This window comes from Numenius arquata, chromosome 24, assembly GCF_964106895.1.
Source record: "Numenius arquata chromosome 24, bNumArq3.hap1.1, whole genome shotgun sequence".
Classification (NCBI taxonomy): Eukaryota; Metazoa; Chordata; class Aves; order Charadriiformes; family Scolopacidae; genus Numenius; species Numenius arquata.
Window position 1 is genome coordinate 3,126,490 of NC_133599.1, and position 21,584 is coordinate 3,148,073.

At 54.5% G+C, this 21,584-nt stretch overlaps 1 protein-coding gene across 1 annotated transcript; it reads left to right on the top strand.

Moving 5' to 3' along the window:
- Nucleotides 1-384: 384 nt before the first annotated feature.
- PPP1R15B (protein phosphatase 1 regulatory subunit 15B) lies at nt 385-7,748 on the top strand. Its single transcript, XM_074163469.1, has 2 exons — nt 385-1,947; nt 4,860-7,748. Exons 1-2 carry the CDS (start codon nt 385-387, stop codon nt 5,061-5,063), a joined length of 1,767 nt encoding a protein of 588 aa, XP_074019570.1. The 3' UTR covers nt 5,064-7,748.
- Nucleotides 7,749-21,584: the final 13,836 nt, after the last annotated feature.

The following is a 21,584-nucleotide window of genomic DNA, read 5'->3' on the forward strand; positions in this document are numbered from 1 at the left end:
GGCGCTGCCGCGCGGCGCGCGCCGGCTGATGCAATCCCCACGCGGAGGGAGGGGCGGAGCTTCCACCCCGGCGACGGCCCCCGGTGCCCAATGGGCGGCGGCGGCGCTGAGTGACGTCGAGGGGGCGGGCGGGCGCCTGCGCCTTCGGGGAGGCCCCGCCCCTCGGGGCTCGCGCCGGCGGCGGGCGGGTCGAGGCGCCGCTCTCGCCCCCGCGCCGCCATTTTGTGCCACAGCCCGCAACAGGATGGAGTCAGCTACCCGAGGGAAGCCGCCCGCCGACCCCCGCGACCGCCGACCCGCAGGCCCCCGACGGAGCGTCGCTCCGCAGGCCCCGCCGCACCGCTGGGAACGCTGAAGAGTCTCCTCAGCCCACCACCGCCGCTCATGGAGCCCAGCGGTCGGGAACGCGGCCTGGGGCGGGCCCGGCTGGGCTTCGCCGCGGCCTGGCCCAAACTGGCCGGGCCCAGCGCGGCCCCCGCCGGCGCCTCGCCCCAGGCGAGCCCGCCCTTCTCCTGGCTGCGGCTGATGTCGCAGCTCCTCTCCCCGCTGCCCGCTTTGCTGCAGCGGTTGCTGCCCGGCCCTGCGCTGAGCAGTGCCCTCTGCCCTGCCGCCGGGCAGCCGCCCGCCAAGGGACCCCAGCCCTCGCCGCCGCCGCTGCTGCTGCTCTCGGAGCCGGCCGCCTCGCTGGACTGGGCCGAGGAGACGCTGCCGTGGCCGGAGGAGGCCCTGGAGAAGGGGGGAGAGGGCGGCACGGAGCCACCGGCGAGTGTCTGGGGATCCGGACTGGTGCGGAGCCTGGTGTCCTTCCCCTTACGGCGTGTGGACTGGTACGTGCTGGGCTCGGAGCAGGGCCGGGCTGGCTCCTCCGGCAAGAACCATCTGCCCCAGCCCCTGCGAGCCGAGGTCCCCGCCGAGGCCTGGCGAGGCTGCCCTGCCCGCGGCGGTTTGCCGGAGGTTGAGTTCCTCCGCAGCAAGCGCTTGGCTTTTCTCCAGCGGTGGCATTTGGCGAGCGGTGGCCTGGCCGTGCCAGAGCCGGACCACGGCTATCACAGCCTGGAGGAGGAGCAGCAGCAGCACAAGGGCGTTCGTCAAGAAGAGGTAGAGGGACGGAGGAACCACCGGTGCGACACCGGGGAGTTAAAGCAGCCCGAGGAGCCGAGCGAGCCGGGGAGACGAGCTGGAGGTAGCCCCTTGGAGCAGGAGGGGATCAGGGGTTCAGCTGAGAAGGGGGCATTTGAGGGAGAAGCCTTGGCTGAAGAGGATGACGAGGACTCTGAAATAGAGCAAAACCTTCCATTTTCAGCCAGACCTGCCTGTGCAAATAAATTAATAGATTATATCATAGGGGGAGCTTCCAGTGGGGAGGAGAGTGCGGATGATGAGGAAGACTGGGATGATGATGATGATGGGTTTGACAGTGAAGGACTCCCCTCTGATTCAGACACCGGTAGCCAGGACGGGGAAAGGCTTCATCTCTGGAATTCCTTCTACAGTTTGGATCCCTACAACCCTCAGAACTTCACAGCCACCATTCAGACATCTTCCAGTGATCGGGGAAAAGATATGTCGGATGTTGAGGAGGAGGAGGAGGAGGAAGATTCTTCATGGGCAGAGCAGTCCTCAGGATCTCCTCACCCTAGTTCTGAAGAGGAGGACGAGTGGGACTGTAGCAGCGTGGATGAGGCAGAAAGCTTGAAACTTTGGAACTCGTTCTGTACCTCAGATGATCCATATAACCCTTTAAATTTCAAGGCAGCCTTTCAAACAGCAGAGAAAAAAGGGACATCTGGTTTAAAAGGAGCAGAGAGGCCGAGCTTGGTCGTTGCTGAGCGTAGTCACTTAACTGTCTGTCGGGTGCAGCTGGAAAAACATAACTGTGGGGTGACTGACTTTGTGCAGCAGGGCATTCTTTGTGCCGAGCAATGTAGGAGTACCAAGCGGAAAAAGGTATATACTTCGTTTATGTCTTTTGTTTCTTGTGGGGATGCTTAAAAAACAAAAAAACTAACCTGAACCAACAAACCCACGTTGCATGACGTGGTACGTGAGTGGGTGAGGTCACTTGTGCCAGGATTCCAGCCACAGTGGTGGCAGATCATGCCCCCATGAGCTTATGGTCTAATTATTTGGGTGAAGTGACTGTGCCTCATCCTTCACACGTGATGGAAGATTTCGTAATTCAGTGACACAGAGCAGATGATCTCTTTAAATTCCTTTTTTCGTTTTTGTTTTGTATTTGTATTGTAATGTAGTTTTCGGTATCAGAGAAACGGACGGGAACCATGATGTAAATTTTTCCTTTGGAAAGTACCTGTTTCTGTTATGAACAATGTTGATAAAATATTTTAGGACCTTTGGGTGTGCATAGTGTAATCAAGATGCAAAGTGTCGTAACATTTTAGGACTTGTGACAAGCCTGTTTGAGTTATAAACGTCTTTTGAAATAGGAAGAAATCTTGTGGGTTAACACAAGCTACACTAGGCCACTGACATTTCAATAGAGAGTGCAGCAATACTCCCATTTAAGAGAATATTATAATTTAACAGTCATTTGTTAAAAGGATGTAATCTGGAACTGGGCTTTTGAGCACAAACTGGAAGTTTAATGTGCTTATGAGGAGTTAGGGCATTAAAAAACTGTTTAATACAAATAATAGGATTCTTGTAAAGAGTAAGAAACAAATTCATCTTCTCATGAGTTTTACGATGCTACAGATGTAGGGGTGTAACTTCAGAGTCTTGCCTGATACTGCAAATATTTGTAGGAGTTGTGATATCAAGTCCCAGGGTGATACACTAGTGTAGAAAATAGAAAAATTGTGTATTGCTTGCTTTAACATTCTTACAGCGGAGAGATTTGTTTGCTTCTTGAGTCGAGAGCCTGACTTGGAGGTAACTTCGTCCCTGTTTTTGCTTGGGCAAGTGGCGTTTGATGGTTTGCATAGGCTAAACTATTATATTTTAGTTTAAATGGGAAATACTCAAACAGTTTCTGCAAGTGGTCCTTTGTAACTGAGAGCATCTGTCTGAAACGCTGCGAGGAAGCCCTGCTGAGCCCTGCTGTAGTTCCTACTGCTGTGACCTAAAAATCTTGTTGCGTGTCAGGGATGTAGACTTACTAGTAGTAATTTTTTTGACTTAATTTATTGTTTGACTCTGTGTAATCTACTGACATGGTGAAAGAACGATGATGTAGGCGCAATATTTAGCGTGATGTTACAAAATCCAGTAATTGTGCCCAAGGGTGTCCTAGACTGATGTAAAAAGGATGTAAGGTAGGAACTCACAGAGGGATGGGCTGATGTAACAGCTCCGTGTGCTTCAGAGCAGAGACTTAATTAGCCCTGGCTGCAAAACAGCAGAGATTGCCCAGCAGTGACCGAGGCGTTCCCAGGAAATCTTCAAGTCCTTCCTCCTGCTCAAGGCTGTTTCCTCTCTGGCATTGTGCAAACAAACAAACAGCAATATTCATGTTTGTAAAGTCATAAAACCTGGGAGTGTTTGGTTTCACTTAGGAGTTAGTAAATGCATTGACCCTATGTGAGGGTGAGTGGGGTGTGATGCACCTGCCTTTCCCAGGGAGTCAGAAGGGATTTGGGAATGCTGCCCTGGAATGGGGAGACTTCTGGAGGTTGTTTCACGCAGTCTCTCGTGACTCTGTATCCTCAAGTGTGATTATTGCCTTGGATCATCTCTTCTCTAACGTTACCTTCATGTTTTCTGTGAAGATTGGAAGATGGCTCTACCACAAAAAGCCATTTCACCCTACGCTCCTCGTTGTGTGAGCATGAACTGGGTGTGAAATTAGGGTTCTGTCTTAATAAAACATAGGGATGGAGCAGGAAGGGTTTTGTACCCCCCAAGTTTCACCTTCAAAAGTAGCCATCCTGCAGCAAATTCCCTGGAGTCATCTGTAAGGACAGTGTGTGGTTTGTCTTCCAGAATCAGTCATAGTCTGAGAGCTGGTGGGTGCTTCAGTTCTGTGCCTTTTGTACAGCTGAAGGAAAAATTCAGGAGGGGCCTGAAACAGTCTGGTTTTCACTTATCGCTCTGTAACAGAAGAACTTAAATCTTTAGTGATAATGTAAATACAGTCAAGTTTACATCCTGAGCCTATAAGTTTTCTTAAAATAGCCTAATAGTTCTTAATAATAGCGAAGAGTGAAAGTTTTCCTACGTATTTTTTAAAGTGCCATGACTTTGACTTCATTTTGTTGCGTGAACTTAAAATACACTGGAATTTGATCCCAGCCCTGAATAGATGGGTTTGTTCCAGTCCCTGGTGACGAGTGTCGCTTCCTTATATGTAGCGTAGTGCGATTTCTTTTTCTGGTGCTCAAGTCCAGGCTGACTCACGCGATTACTTATTCCACAGAACAGTGATTCTTCCTTTTCTCATTATGTGAGCTTCAGTAATCAGCGATGTTGGCCGGTAGCGTATTTCTTGCCCGAAGTGAGTGTCCTGGCACGTCCCACTGCGTAACCTGCTTGAGCTGTGTCTGTGTAAGGTCATAACCCTGTGCTGATGCCAGGGGGGTGTGTTATTTCACAGGGAACACTGTGATCTGCCATCAGCCTAAAGAGGCCTCTTGGACAGCAGTTTAGAAACTCTAGTAATTTGAGCAATTTTGGTAGAGGGAGAAGTCAGCAAATGGTTATTTTGAAGCTGAGAGGTGACAGATACTCTGGCCTTGGTGGTGCAGAGACCTAGCATGAACTCATAGCGTATCGGAGGCTTGTTTAGGCATTTAATAACTTCTGTTAAAAAAATATATATATATCTTATGTGCAAATAAATACTGAGCTCCTTTTGCATGACTGTTTGGCTAATGTTTTACTAAATGACTCCTCTTTTCCAGGTCACTTTCCTTGAAAAAGTTACGGAGTATTATATAAGCAGTGAGGAGGATCGTAAAGGCCCTTGGGAAGAGCTTGCACGGGATGGATGCAGGTTCCAGAAACGGATCCAAGAAACAGAGGAAGCCATCGGATACTGCTTCACAAGGGAGCATAGACAGAGAGTATTTAATAGACTCCAAGAAACCTACTCACAAGAGGGTTGATCCCTTCTAGCACCTTAAAAAATTCCGGTAGTTGTGTGACCCTACGCACCGATGAGCATCTTCGAAACAAGACATGGCAGCTGCATGTGCTATTTTGAAATGGGGAGAGAAGTGGGATTTTAACAAATTGTTTTTTCCCAGTTCGATATTCAGCCAACAGCTATACCCGTGTGTCCCCTTTTGGTATCCAGACAAAACCTTTTGAGTATCATTGAGGGTGAGGGTGGGGTAATTGCATTCCTTTTTTAAATAACACTTGAGAAACAGACTGCTTTAGGTTAAATCCATTCCAAAAATGCCTTGTCTGCCGTGTGTGGAGAAGTGGTGACTATTTAGTTGGATTTTTTGCACTTTGAAAAAAAGCAAAACCTATTTTGAAGGAAATATTTATGGGGCTCAGAACCTAGTTATTGCAGTTTTGATTTAAAGTTTCTAGAGGTATGTGCTACTTTTTTGTGCTTCTCCATTTTCTTGTACAAAAGCCTCAAAATTTTGTTAGCTAATAATGTTCACTGCAAAACAGTTTATTCCTTCCTTTTAAGATCCCAGTTTTGCATGTAATCTGATGTTTGAGTGTTTCCGTGGTGCTTTGGTGTGTTAGTATTTCAGCCTGGCACGCTGGGGGGGGGCCAGGGGAGCTCCGGTGCACTATGAGCCCTTTGTCTTTATTTAAATAAATCCCTTTCCCCAGTACTGTCCCAAAGGGTGTTGGCTGCTTCTGCACCAAACCTCTTTGCTTTCAGGGCAACGAAAGGCCTCATCCCGGTCAATAATTAAAGCTTCAAGGGATGGTGGAGGCTCTGGCTGATAGTTTGAATTTAGGTGGCCACGCACAGGGAACTGCGCCCTAATTCTTGTTAATCTTAGAGTGACTTTGCCCTAATTGATTCTGCTTTTTGAAGATGAAGTGGGGGATTCTACATATTTCTTGTATCCAATATGTTTGTTTTGGTACTTTTAAGGAGAATTACCTTTGATTTATGGAAATCTAAGGCTACAAGTTGCTGTGTTCTTTACCAAAAGCCAGTATTAATACTTCTGTGTCTGCACTTTGGTTTATCTGGTACAAAATGAACATTTCACGTTCAGGGGCTGAAAGTTGAAGGTGAAAGGAAAACACTCCTTATTTATGTTCCTAATTTAAAATGTTTAATTGTTATTTTCAGTCAGAAATAAAAAAGCAGCACCGTTTGGATACGTGTTTGGACCTGATGGGTGTTGTGTGGCCGTTACCCAGGCAGGTACGAGGTCATGCTGTGGAAGAAACACCAAACAGTAAAGAGTTCCTACCTGTTGGCACTTAGTTGTGTGAATAAATGGTTTACTGCTTGGTTCAGACTAGAATTGTTTCCCTTTTTTTAAGGGAGAAACCTAAAAACTTCAGATTTGTCATCTCATTAATGACTTCAATTATTAATTCGAAAGATTATTACCGAAGAGCTTCACAGCGCTTTACTGAATATTCTGCTTTATCCTGCTCTCTTTTTGGCTGTTTTAATTCTGTCTCAAATTTCAGAGTGTTTGAGTTTATTCTTACTGCGTGAAGTGTGTTCTTTGAATTTAAAAATCCCTGTGCTACAAGTTAGAAGTGCTACAATTAGGAAGTTCATTGAACTACAGTAGAGTTGTCGTGTAAACTTAAAATCCAGCTGAAATTCAAGCAGCCTTACGGACTGGCTACATGGAAGCAAAGCAGTGATGGTATTTTTCATCCCTATGGCATAAAAAAGATTGGATTTGCCTTTCCTACAAAATTTTAGTTGTGAAATTTTAATTCTAATGATGCTCTCAAATCCTGTGAAATAACTTCTAATTTTTAGGAGTTCATTTTCCTGTATTACTTGATAAACAGCTGCTCTGCTTTTTAGTTTAGGAAAAAGGCAGGATGATAAATGTAGAATTACAGAAAAATTGTTGACTTATGGTCCAGGTGTGACTGATAAGTAAAAATGCTGTTCGTTGCTCTTGGTAAAATATACTATAGATATTTTTCTATGATTCTCCTCATTTCTTTGGTCTTGGAGAACTTGTTGGTGCTTCAGTTTCTCTGGAGAACTCACTCGGGTCCCTGGTGCTTGTGAATTAACACCTGCAAACACCCATCTGCTGTTTGCGGAAGCTTGGAAAAGGCTACAGCTGGAAACAACCAGAATTGACAAACTGGGTGGAAACTAGATTAAAAACCGCTTCCAAAGCACTTCTAACAGTTGAGAAATTGCTTTTTTTTTCCCACCTGCAGTGTGTGAAGCGCTGTGTTCTAACGCTGCTGATTCCCACTGGAAGGTACCTGCTTGGGTAAGCTTTTTCCACCTCGTGTTTTCCAAGTATCCAGTTTAAGGTGACAGAAAACTAACAGTAAATTCATCACCTTTGCTGCGAGCTAAGCTTGGTCGTTCCCATTTTCCCTCTAAACGTACCTTAAAATGGTCATTCCGACTGTGTACGTGTCTGTGCTTTGAGTGAGACAAACAACACTTGTTGAACTTTAAATCAAAACTGTAATTATCAGATTTTATTTTTGTATAATTTAGAGGAAGTTAGAAAAACCTTCAACATTGGCTTTATACAGATTTTAATTGATTTGTGTCGAGTTTGTTGGGTTTTTATATCTAAAGTTATATTTCTGTACATAATAAAAACTATTCAGAACTAATCTGTAAATTGTAATAAAGAGATTTGCAAGATAATTTTGCCAAGTTGTTTTTCTTCGAAGGAACTTCCAGGAGACATCAGGTAACCCTGCAGAAGCGCGATTTGTGCGCGTGTGTTTAGCTTTATGAGATTATTAAATATTTTTTTTGTCACCTTTGGTGTTTTGGAGGAGTTACGGTAATTTAAAAGCAGACACAGCCCTGTGAATTCCCTTCCGAAAGGGCTCCTTGCACTGATGAAGCTTTTAAACTAAGATACAAAGCGTCCAAGTGTAATTAGTTCTATTCAAATGAGGTGTTGGCTTGGTGTGCGCAGGGACGTTAATGGTTTTTTGTGCTAATTGAAGCCGAGCATGGAGATTCGGTTTAGTTTTCTTGCTGCTCAGCACCATTTTAAGTAGAAATAGTGATGGGTTTGGAGGTATTTCAGGGTTTGGTTGGGTTTTTTTGAGGTATTTTCAGGTTTTGCACTGAAATAAGTCTGAGGTGTCACCTGGTGAGTAGAAGTGACACCTGATATTTCTTCAGAGAAGAGCCAAAACGCTTCCCTGTGTTCTGGCCGCGTAGTGTCGGCCTGTAATGCAGAGAATGATTTATTTCCTTGTTTGTTTTAATGAACTGGAGTAAAATGTTTAAGGAGCTGGGAATACATGTTTCGTGTTTAAAATGTTCAAGGAGCTGGGAAGGTGGCACTGCCCAGTGACGCTCCATCCTGCACAGCATTATCCAGTGTAATTATTTTTAATGAAGGAATTTTTTTTTTTATTTTTGTTTTGGTGTATAAAGCTGTGTCTATCACTCTGTGGTTTTTAGATCAGGGAATACCAGAATTTTGGCAGAGTTTTCCACGATCGTGGAGCCCCAATGCCTGGCGGGAGCTCCCAGGGGGTCATGCCTTCAGCTGGTGGGGGGGGGTCTTTGCTGGGTGGGATGAAGGAAGCTGGGAGACCAGGGCAGCGACAAGACCTGGGCTTCGTATCCCAAAGTGTTTTGCAGGCATAAATCAAATTTTCCAGGGGTTTCCAGCGGGTGACTGGGGAGTGGAGCTGGATGTGAGGGTTTGGGCCCTGGCCAAACCCCTGCTGACGAGCTTCCTCTGGAGCGGTGACACCGGTGACAATGTCACCGCATGCGACATGGTCGTGGCGTTAGGAGTCTCTGGAATGGGTTCAAGGGCCATGAGGTTGGTCAGGCCTCTTCCAGAGCGACGTTTTGGGGAGAGCTTTGGAGTTATCGGTTGTTTAGTTTATGCCTTAAAGAAAAGCGCTGCTTGGAGCTGGCAACCGTGGTGGTGGGATGGGCTGTTTGCTCCTGTCCTGCAGCACGAGCCGTGTCTCACCCCGTGCCTGCACCTCCTCTGGGCATCTCTAAAACTCCACCGTGTGGTATTTGAATCTGTCAGAGTGTAATGGGTAGAAAACTGCTGGACTAGAGACGGAAAAACACTGAATTTCCTGCAATACCCTGTTTAAAACGGCGAACAAAGCTGAACATCCTAATTACGAACTCCAGTGGTTGATGAAACATGGGCGTTAATTTTTAGTTGCATTCACCTGTTCTGCTGCCTCCAAAATCTGCCTTAGAAATGAACATAGTAATTTCTCTTGATTCAGTAAAAAAAAAAAAAAACAAAACAAACATCATCATTATAATTTCTCTTTATTCGGTGAGATAGCTTAAAGAAATAACTGTGCTAAAATAAAAGCTTCTCTGTCTCCGGCAGCGCATCCAGATGCCATCTGGAATGTGGAAATCCTGCTGGGATTTCTTTATTCTCTGGGCACTGGGGTCTGCAGTTGGAGTTTAGTTGACGATTTATCTGTGTGAGAGGGGAATTGTTCTTGCTCTGGTGGCTCTGTCTTCTCCACGGGGCTTAAGAACTTGTTTGTCAGCAAAGCACGTGGGGAGTAAATAAGCTGCTATTTCTGCAGTCGCTACTGACTGCGGCCGCTGAAACGCCCTTTGCAAATTAATGGTGCTGCGGAGCTGGTCTGGTCCCACAAAAGCAAGTTTCTTCTGAAACTGGGAGGCGGGAGAAGGCGTCGATGACGCCTGAGTCACGATGTGACTGTGGCTCCCGGGGGGAGCCCGCTGCTTCCCGACCCCACGGGTTGTAACTCGGGTGTAATCCGAGGTTTAGTTCAGCGTGTTTGGTGCTGGTGGGGAAATGGAACCTTGGCACAACTCTGCCCGTTAGTTGTGAGGGTATGAAGTGTTAGAGCCCATTAGTGTCCCCCTGCCCCCCCCCCGCCGATGCTGGCCATAAGGCTGGTGGCAATAAAGCACTGGCTGCTCTGTAGCCACCCCAGCTATAGGAGCACATCAGATATTCGTAGAGTCACAGAATGGTTTGCGTTGGGAGGGACCTTGAAGCCCACCCAGTGCCACCCCCTGCCCTGGGCAGGGACACCTCCCACCAGACCAGGTTGCTCCAAGCCCCCTCCAACCTGGCCTTGAACCCCTCCAGGGATGGGGCAGCCACAGCTTCTCTGGGCAACCTGGGCCAGGCTCCCACCACCCTCACAGCAAAGGATTTCTTCCCCACATCTCATCTCCATCTCCCCTCTTTCAGTGTCAAACCCTTCCCCCTCCTCCTATGGCTCCCCTCCCTGATCCAGAGTCCCTCCCCAGCTTTCCTGGAGCCCCTTTAGGGACTGGAAGGGGCTCTAAGGTCTTCCCGGAGCCTTCTCTTCTCCAGGATGAACCCCCCCAACTCTCTCAGCCTGTCCTCACAGCAGAGGGGCTCCAGCCCTCCCAGCATTTTCCTGGCTCTCTGCTGGACCCGCTCCAACAGCTCCATGTCCTTCCCGTGCTGAGGACTCCAAAGCTGGACACAATTCTCATCACTCTCCTCGCCTGTCTGTTGTTTTCCGGATGGCCTGTGGCATTTTGGGAGAGTGAAGAGCCTTCTCCCTTCTTCCTCTTGCAATCTCTAGGTGTGTTGCTTCTCGCAGGAAAGAAATAACAATCCAACAAACCCCCCCGCCTGTAGGAATGCACATTTTGGGGTATCCCACCCCGGCAGCCTGGACTTGAACCTGCTCCTTGCCATGGGAAATGTCGTCTCCTTCCTTCCCAGTCATCCTGAGACCCAGCACCTTGGGAAGAACGGAGAATAGCTCGGAGCTGCAGCCCTTCAGCACGCACAGGGCTGTGGCTGGGACACGGTCCCAGGTCTCTGGCGGGGACTTTGTGCTGAGAAGAAACAAAGACCCAGCAGGGACATTTGGATTCGGCACCTTTCCCCCTTCTCCCGCACCCTGCTTCTTATTTTAGGCTTGATGTTTCGGATACTCAGAGGTAATTTGGGCCGGATCTGAGGCGAAGCAGGGATTCTGGCGAAGGGGAAGCCAGGAGAAGGTTAAAAAGATTTGCCTCGTGGAGCTTGAGGGATGTTTTGCTGGCACCTTTCCATGCCTCCCTCCCTGCCGGCTGTTGGGAGCGATGGTAACGAGCCAGTACAAGGGTTCGGAGTTCCCGGGGTGACACTGGGGGAGCAGTGGGTTGCTGTGCCCGGTGTGACGGAGATCGGTGATAAAAGGGGCTGTTAAACATCTGCTCGCAATCTGGGCGTCTGGGCTCCACGGAGCAGCAGCACCCACCACCGCTCCCGGCAGCGGCGTTCCCTGGCACCGTCTATCAAATTACAAGCAGTTTACAACCAGACATAAAGAATACGAAGCAATTAGCTTTTTTTTTTTTTTTTTTCCTCTTTTGCTTAGCAACTCTTTCACTTGTGGTTATTGGTCTCTGGTCTCGAGCTGGGAAAGCCAAGAGGGAGCAGTGCTCTCCTCCCTGTCCCCCCCCCGATTGCAAAGCCCGGTGGTGCGATGGCCACCGTGTCCCCAGCCTGGCTCCCAGGTGGGGACTTCGGGTGGTTGGATGGGCTTCGTGTGGAGTAAAGCGGAGGAGGAGATGCCAGCTTGAACTTATGGGGGGCAGACTGTTGTCTGGTGACAGTCGGGGAGGGGACACAGTGTGCATTATAGAATCATAGAATGGTTTGGGTTGGAAGGGACCTTAAAGACCATCCCCGGCCCTGGGCAGGGACACCTCCCACCACACCAGGTTGCTCCAAGCCCCCTCCAACCTGGCCTTGAACCCCTCCAGGGATGGGGCAGCCACAGCTCCTCCGGGCAACCTGGGCCAGGGTCTCACCACCCTCACAGCAAAGAAGTTCTTCCCCACATCTCATCTCCATCTCCCCTCTTTCAGTGTCAAACCCTTCCCCCTCCTCCTGTGGCTCCCCTCCCTGATCAAGAGTCCCTCCCCAGCTTTTCTGGAGCCCCTTTGGGGGCTCTAAGGTCTCCCCGGAGCCTTCTCTTCTCCAGGCTCCAACTCTCTCAGCCTGTCCTCGCAGCAGAGGGGCTCCAGCCCTTGCAGCATCTCCATGGCCTCCTCTGGACCCTCTCCAACAGGTCCATGTCCTTCCTGTGCTGAGGACTCCAGAGCTGGACGCATCTCGGGGTGCATCAGGTTGGCCCTGGTAGAAGCCCTTGGCCGACTCGCTCTGCAACTGCATTTTTGCTCTTGTTTCTGAGGAAGCTTTTGTCCAGGAGATGGTGCCAGAACCGTATGGCAGCGCGGGAATCGCAGCCGGCAACGCTGCCGGGGGCCACCACCACCCCACAGGGCACTTCTGGCCGAGTGGGTCCCTTTGGAACCCCCTCCCACCCACCCTTCCGCAGTGGCCCGAAGGTGCTGTGCCTCCTTGCTCCGGAACAAGCATCAGGGCGGGTTGGGCGAATGCGGGACAAACGCAATAACCCTCCCTTTCTGTGCAGAAACGCCCAGTTTTGTCGCATTCCTAACACCTGACCCACCAGGGCTCCGTGCAAGAACCTTCCTCAGCCTTCCTTCGCCTTCCCCGGCGGGACAGGTCACCCAGGATGGGCTGGGAGCCGGGTGTCAGGCAGCAGCCGGGGACAGACGTCCTCTGTGACCACAACTAAGCCACCGCAGAGCCCGTGTCACGCTGCTGCTCCCCCGGGCACAGCCCTTTTTCCGCGTGTTTCACTCCCTTTGCCTTTTGTTCTCCGCGTGGTCCCACCGTGGCTCGGAGCGAAGGCTCGGTGCTGTGTGGATGCAGGAGGAGGTGGCTGCTCCATGGGGACCGTGGTCCCGGGCAGCTCCTGACACACTGGGAAGTGAAATCCTTCTGCCCAAACCGGCATCTCACACACAAGGGTGACCTGGTGCCCCTGGGGTTGCCAGTGGCATCTCCAGATGCCTGTTGTGCTGGGGCTGGTTTTTGCTGTAGCTTCTCCATCTCCTCCCTGTGCCCAATCCCGGCACAAACCCATTTCCCCACTGGTGAGTTTCTGCTTTCAGGAAGGTCCTGTGGGAGACCGGTGGTTTCCCCATCCTTCCGTGTCCCCGCTAATGGAAGGACACAGAGCACAGGGCAGAGGTGGCCGTGCCCAATGCTGTGGGAAACCCCCCTGGGACCGGCAGTAGAAACACCGAATAGGGGTGTTTTTGCAAAGAAAATCTCGGTGTGTGCCCGCTTGCCCTCCCCTTCCTTCCTACCCTGGGTGGTTGTGAACGAGGAGCTTCTAAAAGGATTTTAAACTAAATGAAAACAAAAAGCCCCACTGGTATTTCCCCTTTGAATTTCCATTGGATTAAGATATAAAGAAATAGGGGGAGAAAAAATTCTCTTGTGGAAAGCAATAAAAGCTGATTTATTTACCTGGCAGGAGAGAGCCTGGAGCTGCTTGGGATTCTTGGCTGAAGGTCCTACAAAGTCCTCCAAGAACCTCAGCGTTATTTACCCTGGGGGCTGCACCAGCTCCTTCTCCTTTCTGGAGATGAGTCGGTCCCCTGTGACTGCCGGGGAGAAGAGAGGGGGACCCTGAGAATATTCATGGTCAGGGGCACGGGGGTTACTAGAGAAGGAAGGAAATCCTTTAGGATCAGATGAGGTTATCTGGCACGGACCCTGATCCCTCAAACCCTCCAGGCACCTGGGAGAATAACCCTGCAGTAATGGGAGAGGTTTTGCCCTGGGCTGGAAGGTGAGGGCCATGCCCAGTGAGCTCCTGGGACTGCAGGGTGGGCTCGGTCGCTTCTGCTTCTCTTAAGGTTTCTATTTCATGTCTCTATCAATAAATCGGAAGCGGTTTTGAGAGCTCAGCCCTGAAAGCTGTACGATGGGGAGATGGCGGCATCGTCTCAGGAGCGGTGCCCGGAGCTGCTCACAGACCTGGCTCCCGAAACCTTTGTGCTGAGAACTAACCCCATGTGCGAGCCGTGACTCGGGCGAGGGGCTGCTTCCCATAAAGAACCCCCCGTCTGTGAGCGGCTGCAGGGACAGGGAGGCCGGGACGACCCGGTGTTCCCCACAGTGCCATGGTTATCCCTGCGGCGCCTCCCCCAGCGCTGAAATAGGATTAAGGCAGCTTAGGAACAGACCTCTCGCCACGTTTGACTTTATAAAACTATTTCTGCCTTGAGCCAGCACGTGCCACAAGCCATCTCTCGGCCAGGGCTGGCTACTGGGGCTTTTCCCCCCCAAAAAACCCACGATGGAAACAGTTAAATGTGGCAGCTTTGTGCACAGACGCCTGTTTTCGGTGAGGAATGGCATGTCCTGGCTCCCAGGTTGAATTTCCCTGGGTTGAAGCACCACCAGCCCGAGCTGCTCATGCGCTCCCGAGGTTTGGCCACAAATATTAATTAAGCCCCGGGATTTCATCGCTGTGGTTTGGCTCCCTCCTGCAGACCCCGCGTGGATGCAGAGGCTGGGGAAGCGGAGCTGCCTCTCTCAGGGTCACCCCATCACCTCCCCAGTCTCGGGGTCGCACCGTCACCTCCTCAATCCTGGGGTCACACCGTCACCTCCCCAATCTCAGGGTGCACTGCGGCATCAGAGCCGCGGGGAGTTCCCGTGGTAGTTAATCGGGCGGTGGTTAATCGGGCGGTGATTGACGTTTAGCTCGGCAGCCGGGGTCACAGATGGTAACGTGATAAAGGTGGCAACTCCCCGGCCGCTCCGGCGTGACCGTAACCTAACTGGGGCGGGCGGGCGGCCTCGGGGTAACGCTATCCCTGTTTTGCCCAAACCTGGGCAAAAAGCCCAATTTTTCAGAAAGCTGATGCATAACGTAACGCTGGCGAGCCGTGCTCCGAGCCCCCCCGGGGCCACAGGCAGGGGGGTCTGAGCAGGACACGAGCTTGGCCCGCAGTTTGCGTCCAAGCGTTTCTCCCATGAAATGGAGCATCCCCAGGTGAACTGATGCCCAGGACCGTGGCATCACTTCCTGCCGTGCCGGGGTCCCATCGGATGCTCTCCCCACAGGCTCGCTGGCACTAACCAGACATGTTTTTCCCACCCAGTCATTCAAAGAACTATAGGAAGAGCCTTCCCCGAGGCTTCGGGTGAACTGGTTTCCCCAAATCCTGGCAGGGAACTGCTCTGATGTGGGGATTGTGCCTCAGCTCGGCAGGGCAAGCCCTTTCCTCCCTGCTTTGGGGACCGGCTCCTTCCTTTCCGCCTCTCAAGCCTCTCCTGAATCGGCATCTGTCCCCTTGTGCCACGAGGAGCTTTGCAAAGGCACCGCTGGGACATGAGACCAACTGCCTCCTTCACTGTTGCCCAGCCCAGGTGCCTCCCAGCCCCACCTTTCCCCTTAAAAGACATTTAATTGACGGCTAAGAACAAGCAGAGAGAAAATACCCATTGGGTAGCTCCGAAAAGCACCGCAGATAATCATCAGGGTGCCCTACATACTGCCTCGGCTTGGCTGCGAGATCAGACGGGGGAGAAGAATTTGACATTGTTTAAAATGAAAAGGAGAGGGAAGTAACAACTCCATAATTACTCACCCCTGAGTTAATTGACGGTAATTACGCCGAGTAGGCAGTGGAGGAAGCAGTGACGGGCTAGCCCCGAAGAGTCATTCGGAGAGCCGTGCTGGGAGGATGCCCTCTGAACCCCGGCTGGCAGGCGGGGTGGCAGCTCGGCTCCGAGGGGGTTAAGTTGATGGGTTTGGTTGGGATTTTTTTTTTTTTTTTCCTTTCCCTCCCTCCTCGGTTGGTTATTTGCAGCAAACAGAGTCTGGGTGGAAGGTCTGAGCTGAGCAAGTGTTTGCTCCTGGCGGGGGGGGAACGGGACGGGACGAGACGGGACCGGGAGTGGTTTGGCGTTTCCCGAGCCGGGTGCCGTCCCTCTGTGCGGCGTGGGGCTGCTTCTGCGCCCCACATCTCCCACCCCCGCCGCCGTCCCCATGGCGGATGACATCGACTGGCTGGACCTGCCGGGCAGGTGGACCTACGGCGTCTGCGGGGACGGCCGCGTCTTCTTCATCAAGTACGGTCCTGCCTGGCCGGAGCAGGGGCTGCTGCGGGGATGGGGTTTAAGATGGGGCGCTGGGGAAGCCGGCTGTGTGGCGGGGGGGGGGCTACAAAGTGTGGGGGGGGCCTAGTCTGGGTTGGGAACAAGGGGTACCCCTTGCTGCAAGCCTCTGCGTCTGGCTGTTTTTCTGTCACACGTGGCCATCTCTCCTTTCCCCCCTCTTCTCTCTCCTCGGGGCTCATCACTGTCCCAGCCTGATGGATGCTGTTCCCCTCTTTCCTGAAAATCCCCTCCTTTTCATTCCTTTGGCTGGAAAAGTCACCTGTGTTGCAAGGACCCTTCCCCAGTGGTGGGAAGGGGTTCCCTAGACCTCCCCCCCGCCTCCCCGGGTGCTGACAGCCCCTCTCCTTGTCTTTCACAGTGATGAGACCAAGACCACGAGCTGGGTGCACCCCGGCACGGGATACTCCATCCAGAGCGGGCACTTCTCCTGCGCCGGTAAGGGATGGGGCTCGGCGTTTGCTCTCTGCCCTCCCCGGACACTGGTCAGAATTTGGAGGTGTGGAGTGAAATCCTGCAGAAATGCTGTGGAGACCCCAAAAAGTTGTGCGAGCAGGAGCTGCCTTGCAGCTGGGGAGGGTTGGGGGGACTTCGAATGACGCGTGAGGTGATGCTGCATCTCTGGGACCTGGGGTTTCTCGCTGGACAGATGTTCTCAGGGGGCTTTTAGGAGTCCCCTTCGGCAGAGAGGCTCCCTGTGGTCTCTGAGACCTGTCACTGATGAGGGGGGCACACAAGCTGCTTTAAAAATGCAGTTTGAGTGTATAAGACTTGAACATGGAAGGATGCTGCACCCCGTGAGGGCCACAATCATCCCATGGCTCCCTGACCATGAGCTCCTGCCCTTCTCTAGTGCTCCGGGGTGCAAGGAGGGGGGGTCTGCTCCATGGTTACCTCCTGGTGAAGCCCCCCACAAGACCAGGCATTGCCAACTGTCCGGCAGCAGGTCCTTCAGGCAACAGCCCAGTCCACAGCAGGACACTGGTGGGGAGGGCAGGGGCTGTGTGTGGGGGCGATGGAAGGTGACCGCTGCTTCTGCCCTGTCCTTCCAGGGCTGCCCCGAGGCTGGGAGGTGGACACCACGCTGCACGGGGGCTTCTACTTCATCAAGTAAGTGAGAAGGGGCTGAGGGGAGAAGCTTCACCCTCCCGCTCGCCCAGGGCCGTTGCACCCTGAGGATGCTTCTCCCTGGGCTTGTCTCTGCCCAGAGGCAGCCGCTGCCAAAATCCATGCGAGTGCAGCGCGGGTTGTTGTAATCCAGCCCGGTGGAGGACCAGGGCAGTAAAGATGTGATTTGGGAGGCTTTGGAGAACAGTGGTTGCTAGAGGATGGGGCCAGGACCGTGCTGCTAGTGTGTGCCGAGGTTTGGGTGGGTGCCGTGGCCCTGCGGTGGCTCGTCCCATGCTGCTGTGGCCATGGCTGTGATGGGTCCCACGATGGCTTGTCCCACACTGCTGTGGCCGTCGCTGTGATGGGTCCCACAGTCCCAGCAGATGAATGAACCCGGAGCTTCCACTGGAAAGGGAAAAAGCAGCATGTGGGGTTTGGTAGGCATTTGTAGGGCCACGTCCCAGGGGCTGCTTGGATGCTGCGGTGAGTGAGCCTGGCATACCTGAGCTTTGGCAGAGGGCTAAAGCCCATCCCGAGGCCAGGCTGGAGAGGAGAAGGCTCCAGGGAGACCTCATAGCAGCCTTCCAATACCTGAAAGGAGCTACAGGAGAGCCGGAGAGGGAGTCTTTGTCAGGAAGTGTAGTGACAGGACGAGGGGTAATGGTTTTAAATTGGAAGAGGGGAGATTTAGATTAGATATTAGGAGGAAATTCTTTCCTGTGAGAGTGGTGAGGCACTGGAACAGGTTGCCCGGGGAAGTTGTGGATGCCCCATCCCTGGAAGTGTTTAAGGCCAGGCTGGATGGGGCTTTGAGCAACCTGCTCTAGTGGAGGTGTCCCTGCCCATGGCAGGAGGGTTGGAACTCGATGATCTCTAAGGTCCCCTCCAACTCTAACCATTCTGTGATTCTGTGATTCTGTGTACCCATCCCTGCGTGGCCGTGGCAGCCCCTGTAAGTGATTAGCAGGGACCAGACCCAGCTCTGGGCGGTCCCCTACGCCTGGATCCTGCAACTGGAGCTGCTGGGACAGGTGAATCTCGCCCCATCCCTGCGCACAAAGCAGCTCCTGTGCCAAGTTACCGTTTCAGATGCAAATATCTCTTCTGAGGGCTCTGGCAGCTCCCGGGTGGCGTGGGCGAGCCAGCCAGCCCCCCGCCCTGCATCATCCCTTGGGGACAGGTCCCCCGGAGCTCAGTGGGGACTTTCTCCAGGGCCTTGCAGCGCCCAGCCCTTGTGGGAGGGAGCTCAGTGGTGCAGAGGGTCCCCGGGGGCACACACCCCTTGGGGCACGCACTGCAGAGCTGGGGCGAAGGCAACAGGAGCGTAACTCGGTGCGGAATCTGGCCCGAGGTGTTGCTCCGAGAGCCCTGGTTCATCCCGGCGGGTGGTTTCCCATCGCCTCTTGCCCCTGTCCCTGCCTCCAGTCCAGGAACTGGGACCCCGGCAGGGTGATGCTGGTGTCTAGACAGGCTGAGCTGCAGGGCTGCCGCCGTCTCACCTCGCACGGGGCTCCGGGTCCTGCTGGGTGAGGGTGTTTCGGTCGGGATCTTTGTGCCCGTCCCTATCTGGCGCGCGGGGAGGTTCCTCTGTTTGCTCAGACGGCAGTAAACCCGGCGAGAGCAAAGATCCCAAGGTGGGCTGGAGCAAAGCGCCAGGATTAGCCGGTCTAATCTGTCGAGCAGAGCCAAGGTGTCCTTGAATCAGCCCCGTGCTGGAGTCGCGCAGCCACAGACGTCGCCGGGAGTGGGTGGCAAACCTCCCGGTCAGGTTGGAGCTGCTGCCTGCAGCACGTCTGCGATGCTCCTGCGTGGCTTCCCCCCGCAGCCGCCCGTTGCTGCGTGGTATTATCCGTGCTCATGGTTCCCTGTGCCCCCTTCCATTTGGGAGCACCGCAACTGAGGCGGGAGAGGGTCAGGGCTGGAGGTGGGGGGGTCTCCGACCGGGAGCTGCTCCCCAAATCCAGCCCTGGCTGTGGCGGGCTGCGCTGGCTCCTGCCTTTGCGACAGCACCCACAAGGTGGCATTGAGGCTGGCACAGCGGTGCATGCCCTGCACGTTGCTGCACACGTGTGCAGGGCCCAGCTGCGGGCAAGGGACCCGCTGGCTCTGCGCGATGCTGGCCACCCTCCCACCAGTGCCAGCCCGGGGTGCCGGAGGGCAGCACCCAGCCCCGTGGCCCGGCTGGGTGCTCCTGCGGGGAAGCATCGCTACTAAAAGGGCTCTTTTCCACCCCATTCCTGCCTCCAGCTCTCTGCCGGCAGAAGAAAAGGTGCCCCTGTCTCTGCGCCTTGGGGTTGAGATGGAGCCGGGAGCCGATGCAGGCACCGGGCACCTCTTGTCCGTGCGAGGGGATAGGGAACAACCGCCCCCCAACCTCCCTGGGGAGCACACACAGCTGTACCCTTCCCTCCTGCTGCTTAGGGCTGCCTGGCTAGGCTGGGGGGGGTGTCCCTGAAAGCACCGCAGCTCCCCAGTTGCTTATGGGCTTCCTGGGCTGCTTTTCAGCTCTCCTGGGCGGCAGGAGGGCAGTGGGGTGCAGACCCCCCCCAGAGGGTCCCCAGTGGCTGTGGAGCAGGGGAATGGCTGGGGACAGTGACCTTGGAGAGGGAACGACTGCCAGGCACAGCGTGTAATTTTTGGGGGTGTGAGGGTCCCTCTGCTGTGGGCTGGCAGGGAGGGAGGGGAGGGAGGATCTCGCCATTGCTGGGGGGGGCAAGGAGGCAGAGATGCAGGATGCAGAGCATCCAGTGAAAGCCAACCCCCTCCACAGCTCCTAATGCCGTGTGGCTAATGGGGGATTATAGGATCAAGGGCAGCTGCCAGTTTTTTCTTCCCGGAGAGCCTGTGTCTCTCCCCATGCCAGCTTGGAGGAGGAGGAGGAGGAAGAGGAGGAGGAGAAGGAAGGGTCCCTGCAGGGTCTGAGCCTCCAGCCGGGCGCAGGCAGGGTCCCAGCAGCTCTGACAGACAGAAGTAGGGCAGTGCCATGGATCGGGGCACGGTGCCATTGCTGTAGGGCTGCAGTTTGCAGCTCCCCAGCGCCTCCGCGAGCGCCCGGCTCTGCAGCCTGGGAGTCACCCCGCTACCGGGCCGGGGCTGGGGGCCTGTGCAGGGCTGGGGAAGGGTCCTGCCAGCCCTGCCCGAGCCATCGCCGGCCCTCGGCACGGACCAAGCGGTGGCCTTTGTGCTCCAGAGAACAAGCTGTGGTTGTTGAGATGTTTTGCTGCCCGTTCTCTGGGTGCTGCATCCTCTCCCATGTGAGTGGCTCTCCCTGGGGTGCAGAGCCTGGGGGGTGCAGAGCCTGGGGGTGCTGCCTGACCTGCTGGGTGGGCTTCATTGGGCCTGGCTGGGAACTGATGGGCTCCTCCACCCCAACAGATGCGGGATGCAGGGGGGAGCACGGTCCGGGCTGCCCCCCTGATGCTGGGGTGCAGGGGGGAGCGCAGTCCAGGCTGCAACCCCTAAAGGATGCAGGGGGGAGCGTGGTCCGGGCTGTCCCCCCAATACTGAGGCGCAGGGGAGAGCACGGTCCGGGCTGCTCCCCCAGGGATGCACAGGGGTATCAGGGGGGCAGTGTGGTCCAGCCCCCCGTCCAAGTGCTGCTGGGGGGGCACTACGGAGGCGGCTCCCCCCAGACGATGCTGGAGGAGGACGGTGCGTTACCCCCCCACCCCCGGGGTGATGCCGGGGGTGACAGCGCGGGGGGGCGGCGGGGCGGGGGCGGCCCCCCCGCCGTGCTCGGTGCCAGCCCGGCATCACGTGCCGCTCGGCGGCCCCCGAGCATGCCCAGCTCCGGCTCCAGCTCCGGCTCCGGCTGGGGCTCGGGCTGCGGCTCCGGCTCGGGCTGGGGCTGGCCGGGAGGATGCTGCGCCCGTAGGCAGCGGGGGGGACCCGGACGATGCCCGCCCCGCACGGTGAGTGCCCCCAGCGCGGCTCCCTTCCTCCTCCTCTTCCTCCTTCCCGGGCGATGCGGGGCGGCAGAGCATCCCCCCCCGCATCGGGGACGTGTGCCGTGGGGCAGGCGGGGGGGCGAGCGAGCCGTGCAGGGGCTGTTTTCTCGGGGGAGGGTGAGGGAGACCTGCGCCCCAGCCGGGGGGGCGGTCAAAGCCCCCCCGGGGTTTGCCGTGGCCGGAGCAGGGTGCGCTGCGGAGGCCAGCACATCCCAAGGGGCTGGGGGCCAGGCTCCCCCTGCACCCCCTGCCCCTCCTGCGGTGATTTCGGTGAGGCGTGGGGACCCCCAGAGCTGTCCCCCCAGTGTGTTTGTGTGCTCCGCGCTGGCTTGTGTCCTCGGACCCCACAGCTGCGGGCTGGGATCCCCCGGGCTTGGACCCCACTCTGTGCACAGGCGGGTAGCACCGAGCCTTCAGGAGAGACCTGGCTTCTGGAGCCCTGGCTTAGCACCCCCAA

What these genes read in the sequence shown, in the direction of transcription:
- PPP1R15B (XM_074163469.1), top strand. Translation starts at nt 385, where the DNA reads ATGGAGCCCAGCGGTCGGGAACGCGGCCTGGGGCGGGCCCGGCTGGGC. An exon ending in GGAGTACCAAGCGGAAAAAG is followed by an intron (nt 1,948 to 4,859) that starts GTATATACTTCG and finishes CCTCTTTTCCAG; the next exon opens with GTCACTTTCCTTGAAAAAGT.